This window comes from Mesoplodon bidens (assembly GCF_964165515.1).
Source record: "Mesoplodon bidens genome assembly, chromosome: 12".
Taxonomy (NCBI): Eukaryota; Metazoa; Chordata; class Mammalia; order Artiodactyla; family Ziphiidae; genus Mesoplodon; species Mesoplodon bidens.
In genome coordinates this window covers 37479001-37500526 of record NC_138168.1, presented here as the reverse complement: position 1 = coordinate 37500526, position 21526 = coordinate 37479001, and the positions used below count along the sequence as shown (strand labels likewise).

Sequence of the window (21526 nt, the reverse complement as noted above, 5' to 3'; positions counted from 1 at the left end):
CAATGACCAGCAAGCTACAGTGCTGGACACCCTATGCCAAACACCTAACAAGACAGAAACACGACCCCACCCATTAGCAGAGAGGCTGCCTAAAATCATAAAAAGGTCACAGACACCCCAACACACACCACCAGATGTGGTCCTGCCCACCAGAAAGACAAGATCCAAACTCATCCAACAGAACACAGGCATTAGTCCCCTCCACCAGGAAGCCTACACAATGCACTGAAACAACCTTAGTCACTGGGGGCAGACACCAAAAACAATGGGAACTACAAACAGGCACCCTGCAAAAAGGAGACCCCAAACACAGTAAGTTAAGTAAAATGAGAATACAGAGAAACACACAGCAGATGAAGGAGCAAGGTAAAAACCCACCAGACCAAACAAATGAAGTGGAAATAAGCAGTCTACCTGAAAAACAATTCAGAGTAATGATAGTAAAGATGATTCAAAATCTTGGAAATAGAATGGAGAAAATACAAGAAATGTTTAACAAGGACCTAGAGGAACTAAAGAGCAAACAAACAATGATGAACACCACAATAAATGAAATTAAAAATTCTCTAGAAGGAATCAATAGCAGAATAACTGACACAGAAGAACAGATAAGTGACCTGGAAGATAAAATAGGGGAAATAACTACCACAGAGCAGAATGAATTAAAAAGAATGAAAAGAATTGAGGACACTCTTAGAGATCTCTGGGAAAACATTAAACACACCAACATTCGAATTATTATAGGGGTTCCAGAAGAAGAAGAGAAAAAGAAAGGGACTGAGAAAATATTTGAAGATATTAGAGTTGAAAACTTCCCTAATAAGGGAAAGGAAATAGTCAAGCAAGTCCAGGAAGTGCACTGAGTCCCATAGAGGATAAATCCAAGGAGAAACATGCCAAGACACATAATAAACTATCAAAAATTAAAAACAAAGAAAAAATATTAAAAGCAGAAAGGGAAAAACAACAAATAACATACAAGATAATCCTCATAAGTTTAAAAGCTGATCTTTCAGCAGAAACTCTGCAAGCCAGAAGGGAGTGGCAGGACATATTTAAAGTGATGAAAGGGAAAAACCGACAACCAAGATTACCCTACCCAGCAAGGATCTCATTCAGATTTGATGGAGAAATTAAAACCTTTACAGACAAGCAATAGCTAAGAGAATTCACCACCACCAAACCAGCTTTACAAAAAATGCTAAAGGAACGTCTCTAGGCAGGAAACACAAGAGAAGTAAAAGACCTATGATAACAAACCCAAAACAATCAACAAAATGATAATAGGAACATACATATCGATAATTACCTTAAATGTAAATGTATTAAAAATGCTCCAACCAAAAGACATAGACTGGCTGAATGGATACAAAAACGAGACCCGTATATATGCTGTCTACAAGATACCCACTTAGGACCTAGGGACACATACAGACTGAAAATGAGTGGATGAAAAAAGATATTCCATGCAAATGAAAATCAAAAGAAAGCTGGAGTAGCAATTCTCATATTAAACAAAATAGACTTTACAATAAAGACTATTACAAGAGACAACGAATGACACTACATAATGATCAAGGGATCAATCCAAGAAGAAGATATAACAAGTGTAAATATTTATGCACCCAACATAGGAGCACCTCAGTACATAAGGTAAATGCTAACAGCCATAAAAGGGGAAATCGACAGTAACACAATTATAGTAGGGGACTTTAACACCCCACTTTCACCAATGGACAGATCATCCAAAATGAAAATAAATAAGGAAACACAAGCTTTAAGTGATACATTAAACAAGATGGACTTAATTGACATTTATAGACATTCCATCCCAACACAACAGAATATACTTTCTTCTCAAGTGCTCAGGGAAGATTCTCCAGGATAGATCGTATCTTGGGTAAAATCAAGATACAAATCAAGCCTTGGTCAATGTAAGAAAATTGAAATTGAATCAAGCATGTTTTCTGACCTCAATGCTATGGGACTAGATATCAATTACAGGAAAAAATCTGTAAAAAATACATGGTGGCGCAGTGGTTGAGAGTCCGCCTGCCAATGCAGGGGACACGGGTTCATGCCCCGGTCCGGGAAGATCCCACATGCCGCGGAGTGGCTGGGCCTGTGAGCCATGGCTGCTGAGCCTGCACGTCCGGAGCCTGTGCTCCGCAACGGGAGAGGCCACAATGGTGAGAGGCCCGCATACTGCAAAACAAAGACAAACACAAAGACAAACAAAAAAAATACAAACACATGGAAGCTAAACAATACACTACTTAATAACCAAGAGATCACTGAAGAAATCAAAGTGGAAATCAAAAAATCCCTAGAAACAAATGATAATGAAAACACGATGACTCAAAACCTATGGGATGAAGGAAAAGCAGTTCTAAGAGGGAAGTTTATAAAAATACAATCCTACCTCAAGAAACACCTCAAATAAACAACCTAACCTTACACCTAAAGCAATTAGAGAATGAAAAACAAAAAAAGCCCGAAGTTAGCAGAAGGAAAGAAATCATAAAGATCAGATCAGAAATAAATGAAAAAGAAATGAAGGAAACGATAGCAAAGATCAATAAAACTAAAAGCTGGTTCTTTGAGAAGATAAACAAAATTGATAAACCATTAGCCAGACTCATCAAGAAAAAAAGGGAGAAGACTCATATCAACAGAATTAGAAATGAAAAATAAGAAGTAACAACTGACACTGCAGAAATACAAAGGACTGGGCTTCCCTGGTGGCGCACTCGTTGAGAGTCCGCCTGCCGAGGCAAGGGACACAGGTTCGTGCCCCGGTCCAGGAAGATCCCACATGCCACGGAGTGGCTGGGCCTGTGAGCCATGGCTGCTGAGCCTGCGTGTCCAGAGCCTGTGCTCCGCAACGGGAGGGGCCACAACAGTGAGAGGCCCACGTACTACAAAAACAAAAAATAATAAAATAAAGGAATACGAAGGATCATGAGAGATTACTACAAGCAACTCTATGTCAATAAAATGGACAACCTAGAAGAAATGGACATATTCTTAGAAAAGCACAACCTTCCTAGACTGAACCAGGAAGAAATAGAAAATATAAACAGACTAATCACAAGCACTGAAATTGCGACTGTGATTAAAAATCTTCCAACAAACAGAAGACCAGGACCAGATGCCTTTACAGAAGAATTCTATGAAACATTTAGAGAAGAGCTAACACCTATCCTTCTTAAACTCTTCCAAAATATAGTAAAGGGAGGAACACTCCCAAACTCATTCTACGAGGCCACCATCACCCGGATACCAAAACCAGAAAAATATGTCACAAAGAAAGAAAACTACAGGCCAGTATCACTGATGAACATAGATGCAAAACTCCTCAACAAAATACCAGCAAACAGAATCCATCTGCACATTAAAAGGATCATATACCATGATCAAGTGGGACTTATCCCAGGAATGCAAGGATTCTTCAACATACGCAAATCAGTCAATGTGATAAACCATATTAACAAAATGAAGGAGAAGAACCATATGACCATCTCAATAGAGGCAGAAAAACTTTTGACAAAATTCAACTCCCATTTATGATAAAAACCCTCCAGAAAGTAGGCACAGAGGGAACTTACCTCAACATAATAAAGGCCATATATAACAAACCCACAGCCAACATCATTCTCAATGGTGATAAACTGAAACCATTTCCTCTAAGATCAAGAACAAGACAAGGTTGTCCACTTTCATCACTATTATTCAACATAGTTGTGGAAGTTTTAGCCACAGCAATCAGAGAAGAAAAAGAAATAAAAGGAATCCAAATCAGAAAAGAAGAAGTAAAGCTGTCACTGTTTGCAGATGACATGATACTATACATAGAAAATCCTAAAGATTCTACCAGAAAACTACTAGAGCTAATCAATGAATTTGGTAAAGTAGCAGGATATAAAATTCATGCACAGAAATCTCTTGCATTCCTATACACTAACGATGAAAAATCTGAAGGAGAATGTAAGGAAACACTTCCATTTAGCACTGCAACAAAAAGAATATAATATCTAGGAATAAACCTACCTAAGGAGACAAAAGACCTGTATGCAGAAAACTATAAGACACTGGTGAAAGAAATTAAAGATGATACAAACAGATGGCGAGATATACCATGTTCTTGGATTGGAAGAATTAACATTGTGAAAGTGATGATACTACCCAAAGCAATCTACAGATTCAATGCAATCCCTATCAAACTACCAGTGGCATTTTTCACAGAAATAGAACAAAAAAATTCACAATTTGTATGGAAACACAAAAGACCCCGAATAGCCTAAGCAATCTTGAGAAAGAAAAATGGAGCTGGACTTAATCAGGCTCATGGACTTCAGACTATACTGCAAAGCTACAGTAATCAAGACGGTATGGTACTAGCACACAAACAGAAATATAGATCAATGGAACAGGTTAGAAAGCCCAGAGATAAAACCACACACATATTGTCACCTTATTTTTGATAAAGGGGGCAAGAATACAATGGAGAAAAGACTGCCTCTTCAATAAGTGGTGCTGGGAAAACTAGACAGCTACATGTAAAGGAATGAAAGTAGAACACTCCCTAACACTATACACAAAAATAAATTCAAAATGGATTAAAGACCTAAATGTAAGGCCAGACACTATAAAACTCTTAGAGGAAAGCATAGGCAGAACACTCCATGACCTAAATCACAGCAAGATCCTTTTTGACCCACCTCCTAGAGAAACGGAAATAAAAACAAAAATAAACAAATGGGATCTAATGAAACTTAAAAGCTTTTGCACAGCAAAGGAAACCATAAACAACATGAAAAGACAACCCTCAGAATGGGAGAAAATATTTGCAAATGAAGCAACTGACAAAGGATTAATCTCCAAAATATACAAGCAGCTCATGCAGCTCAATATCAAAAATACAAACAACCCAATCCAAAAATGGGCAGAAAACTTAGACATTTCTCAAAAGAAGATATACAGATTGCCAACAAACACATGAAAGGATGCTCAACATCACTAATTATTAGAGAAATGCAAATCCAAACTACAATGAGTTATCATCTCACACCAGTGAGAATGGTCATCATCAAAAAATATACAAACAATAAATGCTGGAGAGGGTGTGGAGAAACGGGAACCCTTTTGCACTGTTGGTGGGAATGTAAATTGATACAGCCGCTATGGAGAACAGTATGGAGGTTCCTTAAAAAACTAAAAATAGAACTACCGTATGACCCAGCAATCTCACTACTGGGCATATACCCTGAGAAAACCATAATTCAAAAAGACAAGTGAACCACAGTGTTCATCGCAGCTCTATTTACAGTAGCCAGGACATGGAAGCAACCTAAGTGTCCATCGACAGATGAATGGATAAAGAATATGTGACACATATATACAGGGGAATATTAGTCAGCCATAAAAGGAAAAAATTGAGTTACTTGTCGTGAGGTGGATGGACCTAGAGTCTGTCATACAGAGTGAAGTCAGTCAGAAAGAGAAAAACAAATACTGTATGCTAACACATATATATGGAATCTTAAAAAAAAAAATGGTTCTGAAAAACCTAGGGGCAGGACAGAAATAAAGACGTGTAGATAGAAAATGGACTTGAGGACACGGGGAGGTGGAAGGGTAAGCTGGGATGAAGTGAGAGAGTGTCATGGACATATATACACTACGAAATGTGAAATAGATAGCTAGTGGGAAGCAGCCACATAGCACAGGGAAATCAGCTCGGTGCTTTGTGACCACCTAGAGGGGTGGCTTAGGAAGGGTGGGAGGGAGACACAAGAGGGAGGAGATATTGGGATATATGTATATGTATAGCTGATTCACTTTGTTATAAAGCAGAAACTAACACACCATTGTAAAGCAATTATACTCCAATAAAGATGTTTAAAAAATTAAATGTATCAATGTTTCTCCAAGTGTTGTCACTAGACCAGCAGCATCATGATCCCCTGCTAACTTATTAGAAAAAAACTCTCAGGCCACATCCCACACGTACTAAATCAGACACTGGGAGTAAAGCCAGCAGGCAGGTTTTAACACATTCACCTAATGATTTTAATGCACACTAAAGTTTGAGAACTACTAGACTAGGTTATGCTATTATAGGAAAAATCATCTCCCAAATCACAGCAATTTAACAGAACAAGAGTTTACGTCGCATAAAAGCAAGGTCTGCTGTAGATCTAAATAATTTCCCAAGGCAGCTCTCTTTGATATTTTGGCTCAGCATTTTGGGATACTTCAAACTTATAGCACAATTGGTATGGCAAGGAATTAGTAAGCTGGAGAATTAAGTGACGGGCAATTAAATGCTTCTACCCAGAAACGAGCAACACTGCTGCTCACATTTCACCAACTAAAGCAGTCCAGTGGTCACACCTAAATTCAAGGATTAAGGACCTTCTATCTCCTGAGGTCTAGAAGTAGAGATAACCACATACTGGTAAACATTAGTAATGCATATCACAGTTAGCTATGTTTCCTTTTCCACCTGCAAGTCCCTGAGTATAAACCCAGAGTTACTGAGTAATAGGAGATGGCCTAGAAATCTCTAGTTTTAACAGTAGCACAGGAAATCCCATTATCTGATATCAATTAAATTTAAGAACCAGTGCTTTGGATTTTAATGTTAATATCTGTTATATAATTAACTTTGTTTTATCAAATGGAAGATGATTGAATTTACAGAAATGCAAATATTTATGACAAGTAAAATAATGTCTTTGGTTATTATAAGAAGGCAAGGAGACGTGTCTATTAGGCTTTGTATCGTCATTAGCTTTTACTAGCCAAGCTCTATTTATGACAGGATAAATTTAATACGTGTTTAATGTATTTATGCAAAAAAATTCATTTCCTGAGCTTCTTTTTGAATCACTGAAATATGAAGAGTGGACACTGTACCACCTCCAAATTGTAATAATTCTGAAATAATGATGTACAATTAACCTGTCTAGAATTTGGGTGTTAACTCTTTCTTGCTTTCTCTAAATGTTTGTATCTAGTGGACTCTGTCCCCAAATATAGATTACATACCTTATATTAAAGCAAGATAAACATTTATACAATGTTCAGTAGGAAACAGAAAACTGTTTTAGAAGGCAGTCGTGTTCACCTGATGTATAATGAGTATCTAACCTAGGTTTTATTCCATTCAGGATCTCAATTTTTAAAGCAGTGTTTCTGATACTGAACCAATATATTTTTAATCAAGTATCCAATAAATGATCTATTACATCTTGCAGAAATGAATATATGTTAGATTTATTTCTTTTCTTCTTTCCCTGAAGTCTTATCTCAATTAAAAATGAATACTATCATTATTTTATGGGTGAATGCTATGGACCATAATCACTACTAAGTAATTCATATAAAAATGAGCCTCCATGTGGAAAAGTCTCTACACTGAGTTTTTTTTTTTTTTTTTTTTTGCTGTACGCGGGCCTCTCACTGCTGTGGCCTCTCCCGTTGCGGAGCACAGGCTCCGGACACACAGGCTCCGCGGCCATGGCTCGCGGGCCCAGCCGCTCCGCGGCATGTGGGATCTTCCGGGATAGGGGCACGAACCCGTGTCCCCTGCATCGGCAGGCGGACTCTCAACCACTGCGCCACCAGGGAAGCCCTACACTGAGTTATTTTTAAAGAAATGACATTACTATTGCAAAGAAGTAATGGAACATATACATATATACCCATATATGTACATATATACATAAACACATATACACATATAAAAAAATGACAGATGTCACAAAAGTCTCCTTCAATTTTCAGTTTCTCAAAAAATCCTTCTCCAAACTAAAACAAACAAAAAAACTGCCTTACTTAGAATTCTTTATCTCTTTCTTCCTTGATTATTTTTTACCTTCTTGCTTTTTATCTGAAATACTCTTCGTTCCGAACTCCCACGACATATTTCCTCAGCTCATTCAAGTCCTAGCTCAAATTTCGCCTTCTAAATAAGGTCTCTTCTAATAACAATCCAACTTAATATTGTAGTACTCCCTCCTTGTACTCCTTATATGCCTCCCTTGTTTTATTTCTCTCCATAACACTTATCACATTTGATGCTATATATATACATATTTATTTTGTTATTGTTTATCACTCTACACTAGAATGCAAACTCCACAAGGCAAAGAATTTTTGTGTTTTGTTCACTCTTGTACTTCCAGTACCTAGAACAGCGATGACACACAGTAAATGTTTGATACTTACTTGTGAACTAAATAAATAAGTTATTAAAAAAAACAAAGGAAGAATCAAATAAATGGATGAATTAATTACAAAATATTTAGAGCTCTTAGGTTCAGGAAATCATCACCTCTGCTAAATGGGTCATGTGAGCATGCTGAAAATTGTACTATAAAATTGATGATGAACTATTTTATCAACTAATCTCTTGCATCATACAAAGAATAGAAATACCAACTCATACAGGTAGAAGTCAGGGAAGGTTACTTAACAAGTTTACTTTGTAAGAATATTTTAAGGTACACCTGAAGGTGGTGAATAGATCACCAAATGAGAAGGGCATAACAAGCTGAGAGAACAAATTGTGCACAGCAAAGAGACTTGAGATAGCAGAGCATGATTGGTAATGGAGAACTACAATTATTCAAGGAAAGCTGCAGCAGAAATATTGAGAGAGGAAATACCAGGGAAATAAAATCAAAGGGGCACGAGAGTGCCAGTGATGAAGGCTGCACGTGTCATGCTGAAGAACTAGAACTCATTCTTCCAAGAGCTGAGGAATCACCAAACAGCTTTAAGCCTGGGCATGACATCACCACATTGTCATTTCTAAAAACACCATTTTGTCTGCATCAGAGACATGAACTTAAATAGGGTAGAGGGCAGAACATGGTCTAGGTGGTTTACGATAAAGATGTTAACTAAAACAGATGGTAGGGATGGAGCACAGAGGTAAATTTGAGAAATGTGAGATAAAAATGAGACGTATTAAGTGATCAGTTGGAAATGAGGGAAGAGAGAAAGACAAGAATCTAGAATGACCACTAGGAATCTGGCTGGGCAACTGGATAAAGAGGGAAACCTAGGAGAAAAAGCAAGTTTGGGAATAAAGGTGATGAGTTTGGCTTTTCTTATGCTGGGTTAGATGTGCCTGTAGGACATCCAAATAAAGATGATCAATGGGTGGCTGAATCTCTGAGTCTGTCACTTGGTAGAAGCAACTGAAGATGTCCAGCAGTGAGTCTACAACATACAGGCAGAGAAAGGCATGAGTCAGATGGAAGGCTTTAGGGAGAGTGAGGTAAACAAGTAGAAAACAAGAAGCCTGGGAATAAAACCTGAACAGCATTAGCTTTTAACGAACAGAGAAAGAAAAAAGAGTTTAAGAATATGAGAAGGGGAATAAATGGCTGAAAAGAAGGACACAACAAGGAGAGAATGATGGCACAGAAGCCAAACAAGGAGAGTTTTAGTCTTTCACTGAAGAAGGGAGTAGTCAAAATTGTCAAGAGCATCAGAGAGATAATTTAAGTACTATCGTTCCCCTACACTGCATAGAGAAGGAGACAGACAAGACCAGGAAAAGGCTAAGGGAAAAGTAGTTACCAGAATGCTCACGCCAATATGTTCCAGATTTAAATATAGAAAACTGGCAGTGTTTGGTCATCACCAGGGAATTATTCTCACTTTATGATTTTTTTTTCTTTCCCAATAAAGGCAACTACTACTGATCATTGAAGTCTGGTACAAGTCCTGCTTCTCCTATTTCTTTAGACCTACATATGTATTTATTTCACTATCTGCAGAAATATGAATTGTATGATTGTTGTGGATTAAAAATTTTATTTTTGTCTTTTAGGGTTGGCAATATTTTAAAGATTTTAAAACTTAGAGAAATAATTAGTTCTATGAATATGTTTATAAATACTATCATGTAATCAAAATTTAAGTAATAATATTACAAATAATTTTGAAGCTTGCTTAAATGGAAATAAAGAACCTACGTTCATGCAAAACCAACATGGTGGAAACACTAATACACCAAGCTATGTAATCAAATATATCCTAATAATTAGGTTTAACTCATAATTGCTAATTGTATTTCCACTTGGAATTAGAGAACTTGAAGCTTTGCACTTAGAACATATAACATATAATCATCTTAGATCCAAATTACCCCACTCTTTGAAATAAAATTAAAATTATTTGGTTATATGTTTTATAACACAAAAATTGTTATATTATTTAAAAGTTAGTATCTTCTAGAAGTATTTTTCACATCAACTTCTATTGAATTATTTTATTTATCCTATTTAAATATAGGTGCAAAATAAAATAAAATAATTTTTTACTCTTACTAACTCCAAAAGCACACACAGATATATCTAGAACATAGTCTATAAATAGAATTCATTCAAAATACAAAATTCAAAAATACAAAGTTAGTAAAGAAATCATTTCTGCTTTTGCTTAGGATAAAGGCCCTGGCCTTTTTTTCTTTTTCATACCATGGAAATTAATCAAAGCTAAGTTTGTTAAATATTAATATCTAAAAGAAAATACTGATTTTCCTTCATTAATTAAAAAAAAATTTACATTCTCTCCCCTAAATTCTTATCATGTCTATATTCATCTCCATGACTGCCTACTCACTAGCATAACTCTGAATTTTCTTGACCTACCATGACCTAATTTTTTGTCAATTGTCTTCATTTCATCATATCACAAAGGAGTCCAAATGGAGAACAGAGCAAAATGCCACTGTGAGCGTTATACGCCCATACTAAATTCCTACTTTTCAAGATGGATTTCCACCTCCAACACCACTGGATGATTCTGAGGTGCTTCAAGATTAATGTGTTAAGAACCAGATTTATTATACCCTTTCCCACATTTCTTTTTCTTGTTTTCCTTTTTAGTAAATATGCCATTGATGAGTAGCCCAGACCAGAAACATAGAGGTCATCCTTATTGTCTCTGTCTCCATCACTTCTCCACTTATTTACTTACTAAGTCCTACAATTTGTATCTCCTAAATCTTCCTAGAATTCTCTGCTTCAAAATCATTCTATCGAAACCATTTTAATTGAGACTATTATCTTGTTTTCAACTTGACTAATTCAGAAATTCTCTTGCTTCTGGTCTTGTCCTATTCCTTACCATATCTCAATAGCCTCAATGCATTCTCCACACTGGTGTCAGAGAACCTTTACCAAAATCATTCTGATTGTGTCATTCCTGTTCTTAAAGTAAAATAATGACAACAAAATGAACCAAATCAAAACACAATAACTACCATTATATCACAGTATTTAACAAAGTGGTTTCTGCAGTTTACTGCCTTGGGTCAAAACCCAGACCTTCCACTTACTTGCTATGAAAGCTTGGGCAAATTAACTCAACTCTCTGCATCTAAATAGTCTCATATTTTGAAAAGTGGGACCAAAAATGATTCCTTTTTGTTAGAGTATAGTAAGGAATAAATGGCACATAGCACATGGCATTTCTATTATTGAGAGTTTTAAGCTCCTACTATGTGGGCACCATGAGGCACTCTGCATATCTCATTAATCATGACAACAATCGCCTGATGTATATATATTATCTTCAATTTACAAACGTGTCAACTCAAGTTTTTAAAGTCAAATAACTTGCTGAAAATTACACAACAGAGCCAGGATTTCAACCCATAGTCCAGTCAGTGGATATCCCTCTCTCTATGTTCTTTTTTGATTTCCTACGAAAGGAACTGAGTGGGTGTATGTCCATCCCTGAGGCACTCAACGGTGGTTTGGAAAGCAGGTTCACATCATGCAAACATGACTGGTACTGCTGTAACATGCAGATTCCAGAGCAAAGGAGCTAGTAAAAAGCTCTTTTTTGTTTCTCCTACGTTGGCCTTTTATACATTCTCCCTCATCCTTCTTCAGTTTCCTTGTTTCTGATGATCAGTCGTAATGAAGTGCCTGTTGTTGCCTGACAAACCAGCTCTCAAGCATCCTCACATTTACACGTGTTATACCCTTATGCCCCTTCTCTAGTTGAAACATTTCTACTTGTCCTTTATGATAACTTAATGATAATGGCATCCTCTCCAAAACTCTCCTCTGCCTTTACCAGGCAGCTTTAAAACCTCCCCCTCCCCTAAATTCTTTTCATGTCTCTATTCATCTCCTAAGCTGCCACAATATTTTTTTCTTCTCTCTCTCTGTACTTGTTACACTATAATAGTATCCTGCTCACATGTTCTATCTCCCCCTCACTCAACTTTGAGCACATGGAGACAAAGTTTTACCTATAATACTGTCCCTTGTGCTGAACATAGCACCTGGTATACAGAAGATGCTTGATAATGATTGTTCAAATAAGTAAATGAGTAAATATATTTTAATTGCTCTTAACATAGAAGCACAATTCACTCCAGATATCTTATAAAATTTTTGAAATGATTATTGTTGAATCTACTTACTCAATGGCGAGTACTAAAGAGCTACCCTAACCTAAAATGACCTCGGACAGATTACTTAATCCATTGGAGCTTCTTTGTCTAAACACTGGATATAATAATACCTTTTTATGCATTCATTCCTTCAATATTTATTTAGGTATTTCCATGAGCCAGGTAATACCTAGGTGCTAGTGATAGAATGGTGGGCAGCCTTACAGTCCATCCTATTCAGATGTGTATTTGATTGAGTGGAAAAGTCAGTCAAGAAAAGTCATTCAGGGCCTCCCTGGTGGCGCAGTGGTTGAGAGTCCGCCTGCCGATGCAGGGGATACGGGTTCGTGCCCCGGTCTGGGAGGATCCCACATGCCGCGGAGCGGCTGGGCCCGTGAGCCATGGCCGCTGGGCCTGCGCGTCCAGAGCCTGTGCTCCGCAACGGGAGAGGCCACAGCAGTGAGAGGCCCACATACCGCAAAAAGAAAAAAAAAAAAAAAAAAAAAAAAGAAAAGTCATTCATAGTGTGATGAATGTTCTCATAGGGGATGGTCATGGGAGTACTGCAGTGCTATGGGGATATGTTGAGGGAGACCTATTCCAGGCTTGGGAGCTGGGAGTCAGGACAGTCTTTCTTTGTGACATCTAAGCCAGATGGTATGAATGTGTGTGTGTGTGCAAATACACACGTGCATGTGTGTGGGTGCTTAGGGAGGTGGAGGAGTTGGGGCCAGAATGAGAGAAACAGGTGGACTGGACAGTATTTTCGGAACCTGAAAGAAATTTAATGGCTCAATCTGAAAGACATAAGTGAGGGATTTAGACTCAAACATCATTGGAGAGGTCCAGGGACTAGATGAAGTCAGGTCTTGTAAGCCTTTCAAAAAAGTTTTAACTTTATCCTTAGAGCAAGAGAAACTATTAATAGGACAATGGGTCAGAATTGCATTTTTAAAAATTACTTTAACTGCAGTGTGGAGACTGGACTAGTAGGGAGACTGTTAGTAATAATCCAGGTGAAAGATTTTGACTTAAGAATTAGTTAGAAAGCATGAAAGAAATGAACAGATTGACAGCTCATAGAGATGTAGAATTAACAACCATTAGAGCTTGATTGTGGGACTGAAGAAAGGTAGGAATCAAGGCAGATATTCAAGTTTCTGCCTTGGGCTGCTGGTGGGCAGAAAAGCCAGTCACTGGAGGAAGCAAGGATAGTGAAGTGTTAACCTGTTTCCCTAGAATTGTTTTGTTTTTATATAACTGTTTTGAAGATTAAGTGTAATAGTTTATATGATAGCAACTACCTCGATGCCTAGTGCACCATAGCTGCTTTCTGTAATCATTTCAATTCCCTTCTTGTCTTTTCAAAAGTTGTACCAGTAATTTAGTAGCAAAACTGGGACTAGACTCCCAGGCTTCTGTTTACCAGTCCAGAGTTCTTTATTAATGGACTGCTGATCTATAAACAAAGATGAAACACAGGAATTTTAAAGCAAATATTCACAACTTATCCTGGAATTGCTTACAAGCTGACAGCTATCCAACTTATTTTTAGTTTATGTTTAAAATGAATCATATGTTCCAAAATGACTGACAGAAACACAGTTTTGTTTATGTAGCCAATTCTTTTCCATCATTTTGGACATCATTCAGAGGTATAACAGACCTTCAGGGTGTTTAAAAGCATTCATCCATGACAGCAACAAATGCTAATTATCATAAAAAATAAACAGCTCCTGTTAACATTGTTCTAAGAATTTCTCCTACTCCAGCACTATACTTCATCTACCATCCCATCTGTTTTGGGGGTGGGAACAAAGACTGGATGAAAGTATAATTATTGTGTATCAAACTGGACAACACAACAAAATAGAAATGAATATAAATGGGAGGAATAGCGCACATAATAAATCTGGAAAGGAAGAAAGAAACATATATAAAATGCATACTGCATCATGCAGTAAACAGCAGATACACAAGTTCATAATGAAGTTATTAATGTTTATCTCATTGGGTATGAGGTGGATTTCTCTCCCATTTCAGTTCACAGTCCTAGCTGTCATCAGATTTTCTCCCACATGATCAAATAGTCATCTTGTTCACTTGGGAAGTTTACAAATCCTCTCTGTTAAGTTGTGTTATTAAAATTCCACCTTGAGGGCTTCCCTGGTGGCGCAGTGGTTGAGAGTCCGCCTGCCGATGCAGGGGATGCAGGTTCATGCCCCGGTCCAGGAAGATCCCACATGCCACGGAGTGGCTGGGCCTGTGAGCCATGGCTGCTGAGCCTGTGCGTCCGGAGCCTGTGCTCCGCAACGGGAGAGGCCACAACAGTGAGAGGCCCGTGTACCGCAAAAAAAAAAAAAAAAAAAAAAAAAAATTCCACCTTGCGACTTTTAAACATATCCAAAAATACAAAAAAAAAGCCTACTTCTATATATTTATGAATTCATTTCAAAGACAATCTTCTATCTATCTTAGCTTCTATCTATCTTAGAGTCAGTTCTTATCCCAATTTAAAAATTTTTTCAAATTATTTACATTATTCTTCCAACCCTGTAACTCCCTGTTCTCTGTTCTCTTGGGAGAGTTCCTATCTGTCAATTTGCAAATGGTCAATTTTATTGGCAAAGGGACTAATTTCTGCACGTAGATCTAAATACTGCATTTATAAACAAAGTGAACTCCTGGTGTATTTGGGGAGAATTTAAATTCAAATGAATTTCAATTTTGATGTAAACATAAAGGTATAGTGAAATGTTCTAGAATAAAATATTTTAAAATTCTAACTTAAAGGGCACTATTTAGACTAGTGATAAACATCTTAATGTGAAATTCCTTATCACTAAGTAATAATCAAAATAGTATGCAGTTCCTTTACCAATATAACTTCCAAGGAGATTAATACTTTATTTTTACTGTTTACGTTCGTATATTTCTCTGAGACTTGTTTTTATCTGATACCTCAAAACAACCATTCATATATAAAAATAATAACAGACATTAAAACAAGAAAGCACAGACCACCTCTAGCCAGCAAATATTCATTTAAAGACACGGAAATAAATACAACTTAGTAAATACTATTTTCCAAGTACCTAAGCTATATCTACATATGAACAGTTCCAAAAACTCAGAGTATTTCAATGGGTACTTTAATGTGCTATCCAGATATAAAGGTTATTACTTTTCACACACATTCTTTGCACATAAACAGCTATAGAAAATGTTAAGGCCAAAGTCTGAATTTCTTTATTTTTTTTTCCTGGATTTCTTGATAAGCTTCAGTGACAGCAAGTTATGAGGCTTTACTTTGGGAAACTACCCTGAAATTAGTAGAAAAATTCTTTGAATGAATATTTCAATATTATATTTCACACTATCTCTATTCTTCATCCAATACTATGGTTCACAGTAACATCCTTCCTAGAACAAAAGTGCTTATTATACAAATACAGAAAAAAAAAAGTGTATGATTTTGTTCTTCGTTTGGACGTATGAAATTAGTGTTAATGTTTCATTTCAAATGTTTTCCTTCCCTTAATTAAAAAAAAACACAAGAAAAGAACAAAAGCAAGCAAACAAAAAGAATACAGTAAGAATCTCGAAAAAGTTTCAGAAAATTACCTATATTTAAAGCATAGCCGCAAAGGCTACTAATTTTTCTTACCAGTGCTGTCATCGTAGACAACTGTGACAGTTTTCCACTTGAAGAACTGCACCAAGTCCAAAATGGCACGGCTGAGTGAAGAGAAGTCTGGGTAGAGACTGACATAGAAGGAATCTTTGTTGTCTGACACCTGGTGCTTCCAGCGGGTCTGGATGTGGGGAACCCCCAGAGCATTGCAGATCGACTGCACCGCATTTGCTGAAGAGCTGTGTGAAGGCCCGAAGATGGCAGCCACCCCAAGAGACAGCTGATCACAGGCTGAAGAGGAGATAGAAGTCTGTCAATAATGAGAGGAGAGATGCCAGTGTGCCAATATTACCACATTATTATTGTTAACCCAAAGGCATCATCTCAAAGGAAGATTTGTCTTTAATATAACATCTGCATCTAGCTGATTTTACATTTTGTCTAACTCCAAACATTTTCAGTTTGTTACAAGGGAAATTCACCTAGACACCTACAGCTCAATGTTCAAATAGTTCTACAAATAATGTCAAGGGAGGAGAGGAGGAAGGAGAAAGAGGGGGAATATTCTAGGATTTAAGGGGAGAGTGTTCATTTTGGAAGAATACTTCATATCGGGGAATAGTGTTCTTTCCCAAATTCACTGGTCATTCTCTACAATTTCAAATTCTTAAGCAGAAGCCATTTATCTTCCACTGCACATCCAAAAAGCTATGGCTACACATAGCTAAGTATCTGCAAATATCTGATGATATAGGTGAAGCGGTGCATACAAACACCCATACAAAACCTGACATGAGTCATAGAGGGTGATCTCATAGGGATTAATCTCATTGAGTAGGAAGAACATCAAAGTATGTAATTAAATAGGTAAGTATTTAATCGTCTTTATTTATTTGACTTTTGGATACTATAAGTCTTCTATATTGTACTGAATTACTTTTTTTAAGTTTATATTGGGTTGACCAAAAAGTTCATTTGGGTTTTTCTGTAACATCGTATGGAAAAACCCCGAACGAACTTTATGACCAGTCCAATATTTACTTGTAGAAAAGTTTACTCACATCAATAATAATTACAGTAATTAAGAGAGACATAATTAAATCAGAAGGTATTCAGATGGGAATAGGAAGACTGTGACGGGACTTGAAATTCTGTAAGGTACACTAAAGCAACTGGTAAGTTTGGGTCTAGAAAGTCAATAGTTATTGGAAACATGAAACTCATCTTTAAATATTTGAAGATCTGGCCTGTGAAAGAGGCTAAAGTTTGTTTCATTTGACTGGTAAAGGAAGAATTAGGGCAAATGTTTAGAAGTTTCTCACAAATTTTGATACAATTTAAGGGAAGTAAGAAATGTTCAAAAGTGGAAGTCTGCTCCAAGGGACAATGGTTTGTATATCCCTGCAAACATTTAAATATGACTAAGGAGAATTGTTATTGGGATTTAGGGATCAATTAGGTGTTCAGATTTAATCCCTCACAAATAGTTTGTGATTCTACTGTGCAAAATTTTCTGATACTTTCCTTCAGAGATTTTGCCACATAAAATACAATGTGATGGATGGATTCTTAAGCATAGAGATATTTAATAAATAAATTTTACTTGGAAAAAAAACAGTTTACACTTTCTTCAAAAATTCAATATGATATAAATAAATAATTTTTGAATATACAGATTCTTACTTTTAAAATAATGATTGGAATTCTAAATCAGTAGAAAGGTTAGAGCCTAAAGTTTTTCACTCACACAGATTTTAATTCACATACATTGAAAATAAAAGATCTTCCTTCTCCAGATTTTTGACAAGTCACAAATCAAGAAAGTTAAAAACCACTATATTAGTTTACATAGAACTTTTTGAAGTGTGTTCAAATAAGAAATAGAGTTTTCAGGTATCCGAGGAGTCACTTAAAAACAATGTATGATTCAAATAATAATTCAAGCTCTAGTGCATCAAAGTTTATTTAAGGAGCAAAACAGTATTATCTACTAAAAGTATAAGACCATATATCACTGAAAATGTTTACATTTAAACATTTAACTTATATTCTTGCCTTGGAAAAATTAATTTTAAAAAAATTTTAAGAATGTCCAAATTTATTATTTGTTATTTTGTAATTAGTCATAAATATCAGTATTACATATATATTTATTGAGGCCCCATAAGATTCAAAAACTATGTTAGATCTCTCCTTTATATTATCGTTTTATATGTTGCTGTGCCCTCCAACCAGAAATAGGTCGACAAGCAAGAGCTTCACAAGACAAGTTCCAAACCACGACATACACCCTTTTAAACAACTCACAAAGAAACTTATTCATACATTCACTTGAGCTTTTTCAGCTTCAGGCCAAAGTCACTTAAGGAACTGGATTCCCAATAGATTTTTAGTGGGTGACAAAATTTGTAAATCCTTTTTAATATTTTGAAAACAAAATGGGTTTACCACCTCATAATTTTGCTAAGATATTTGCAAGATAGTAAGCTGTTTGTTGTTAGAACATTCTAGTCCACTTTTTTTTTATGTTGCTACTTTGAAGTCACCATTAAGCAATCTATTAATACTTTATTTATACTGCACTCATATTCCATATTCTTTGGTCTAAATTATTTCATTTGAGACAGAGCTTCTTCTTCCTAATGGAAATAATCATGAACTATGTCAATAATCAAATCCACTTGCCTTGCAGTTAATGACTTATTTTGCAATTATGATGACAAATGTAGTATTTCACAATAACCTTTACCCTTTTTTTCAGCCTTCAAAACCTTTCATCACCCTGCCATCGTTCTGAAATGTGGAAACTTATTTTTATTCATAAAGATATGAATTCAAAGGGCAAGCAGAACATAGGTTTTGATAAACACAAGTAAGCTGGGGGAAAAGAAGGATACTTTCATCTCAAGAAATACTGTACCTTATTTACTGTCATTAATATTAATGAGTTTAGAAGAAATCTGTACCAAGTTAGAATTATAAATTATTATGTATATTTCTATGAATGTAAGGTAGCTAATAAAACAATATTAGCATTACAGAAAAGCAAACATTGTTCTAAAAATAGGATTTTAGAACAAATGCTTTCTAAGTCCACTCCTTTGAGAAAATCTACTTTATGAAATTTAATTTCTGTTACATGAATCCTAAATATGCAAAAGCAAAGATCACCTACTTAGACAAAGTAAGCCTATGAAAACATCTCTCAAAACATATTTATTACTAAAACTGTTTGGTTAAAATAATGCCTCGATAATAGTTTCTCTATTACCTTCTTTCATATATGTATTAAAGTCATATTCCAGAAAATTATATTTCTATTCTTATATTTAAAACACAGTTTTACAAAATAATAAAATAAATAAAATTCATAAGGTATTTTTATTATTTCTTCATATAATCCGGTTTTCATATCATTAGCCATTTATTTTGTCACAAAAAGAAACATCAAGCGGTTAAAAAATGGGCATAGACTATACACAAATGAAAGGTTGTTCAAATTTTTCCAGTTAAGGTTAGACTGACTTTTTGAAGTCACTTGGAACCACAGAACTTTAAAGGTAGTCAGAAAATTGAGACCACAGTAATAGAGTGGAATTGACATATAATGCAAATAAAAATGTAAAAATTGATTGTAAAACTTCGTAAAATCCACAGATGGTATTGTTTTATTTTAGAAAGTTCTTAAAATAGGAATAGTTTAGTAGCAAAACAAAAGGAATAATGGGGAAAAAATTTTTTCACTATCCCAGACTTCACTGCATTTCATGTTATAAGCAATTTTTTTCAGTAGGTAATCATATCAATTTACCTTCCCTGATAAAATTTATGTGCAGTTTGAAAAGAAACATTTGTATGAAAATATTCCTAATGACTTATTAATTACTTTTGGGATTAAGAAATCTCTTAAGAATAGCTGAAAATTTGAATTCCAGAAAACATACGGTTAAATATCTATCAATTACCTTTCTTGGATGCTTCAAAACTGTCATAGAGGTTTATCTTCTGGGTGTCATAGGTTAGGGTGGTGTTGGGTAACAAGGTTCTGTTTCTGTTGATTGTGTTCACAGCAAATCTGAACGCAAGCTCCTCGGCTCCCATTGGGCCAGATTCCACATATTCAAAAATACCACCTGGCAAAGAAAAAAAAAATAATCACACAGTTCTTAAAAGATAGAGAAAATCTGGGAAGGTTTCTGTACTTTTATGTATGTATTTGTGCACTTATGTGTGTGTGTGTGTTTGAGTGATTTGTCTAAGTACATGGAGTTTGTGTTTACATTTTCGATGCATTTGAATATTTGGTATGTGCCCTTTAAGATAAATCTACACAGGCAAAATTTCTTTGATATTGCTACCAAAATTTACCATGATTTGAATATGATTTTGCCTTTTTATTTAGTAATTGCTTCTTTTAGGGCCTAGGTATATATAGATCTTGCCTTAAGTACTGAACATTAACCCTCAAAATTTTGCACACAGTTAGAAAATAATCAATCCTCTATATTGATATAAAGCTATAAAGTTAACATTGGTAAAACTGTATTAAATTTGTCTCTATTAATTCAGAAATCAGAATTCTTTAGCATAATTTTTATGGCACTTACCATGTTAAAAGCCCAAAATACTTATTCACTTGCAAATTCCAGCATCTTACTTGCAAGAAAAAATGACGAAGTAGCATTTTTCTATTTGTTTTACTCTAAATCCTTTTTCAAAAACCACTTGACATTTTTTGAAAGATAACTCTCCCAAACAGTGCAAATCCCTTAGTCAGTGAATAACACTGCAGCATATAATTTTGGCCATACAATGTAGACTATAATTTAAAGACACGTCCTTTCCATTTGTCACCTTCCACCAGCTGTGCCTCAGTCCAGTTCCCTCATTCGTGTCCCAGCCTTGACATCATCTCTCTCTTTTCAGTTATAAGTGACCTAACTGGGACCTTTGTCTCCAACAGAATCTCTTCCTTATTGTTGCTTTGGTGAATGGAATGAAAAAGGGAGCACCTGAAAGCTGACACCCTCCAACCTCTGTCCTTAGGAAACCAGAACATTAAAATTAAAGAACGTTTATTTTTCTCCCTTTCAAATTTCACACCATGTGCTCTCAGCACCATCATTCACATATTAAACTCCCCTGAATAGGGCATTTCCACAGCTTGCAATCCATACCTCATCAAAAATCTTTTGACACATGAATGTCAGGTGACTACACTATCAGCAAACTACCTATTCTAAATTAGTAAGAAGTCATGGTATAGTAATAATAATTCCTCTAAATGTGAAGAATTAGGACTCAGAAGATACCACAGTGATTGGAAAAATTTATATTCAGGAAGCATTGGAAATTTGTCATTTTACACAGTATTAGTTAGAAATATTTCTCTTATTTTTTCAACTAATTTGATGGTGTAGTTTAAGAACAATCAACGGTGTGAAATTGTACTCCAAATACGT

General features: G+C 35.7%; 1 protein-coding gene across 6 annotated transcripts in view; it reads right to left on the bottom strand.

Moving 5' to 3' along the window:
* Positions 1–21526, bottom strand: part of GRIK2 (glutamate ionotropic receptor kainate type subunit 2) — a 638500-nt gene that overhangs the window by 375384 nt on the left and 241590 nt on the right. For all 6 annotated transcript variants that reach the window (XM_081251561.1, XM_081251565.1, XM_081251560.1 and 3 more), the window contains 2 exons: positions 20030–20197; positions 16098–16355 (listed from right to left, as the gene is read on the bottom strand). In XM_081251561.1, the coding sequence (XP_081107687.1) occupies positions 16098–16355; positions 20030–20197 (426 nt within the window). The remainder of the gene's footprint in view (positions 1–16097; positions 16356–20029; positions 20198–21526) is intronic.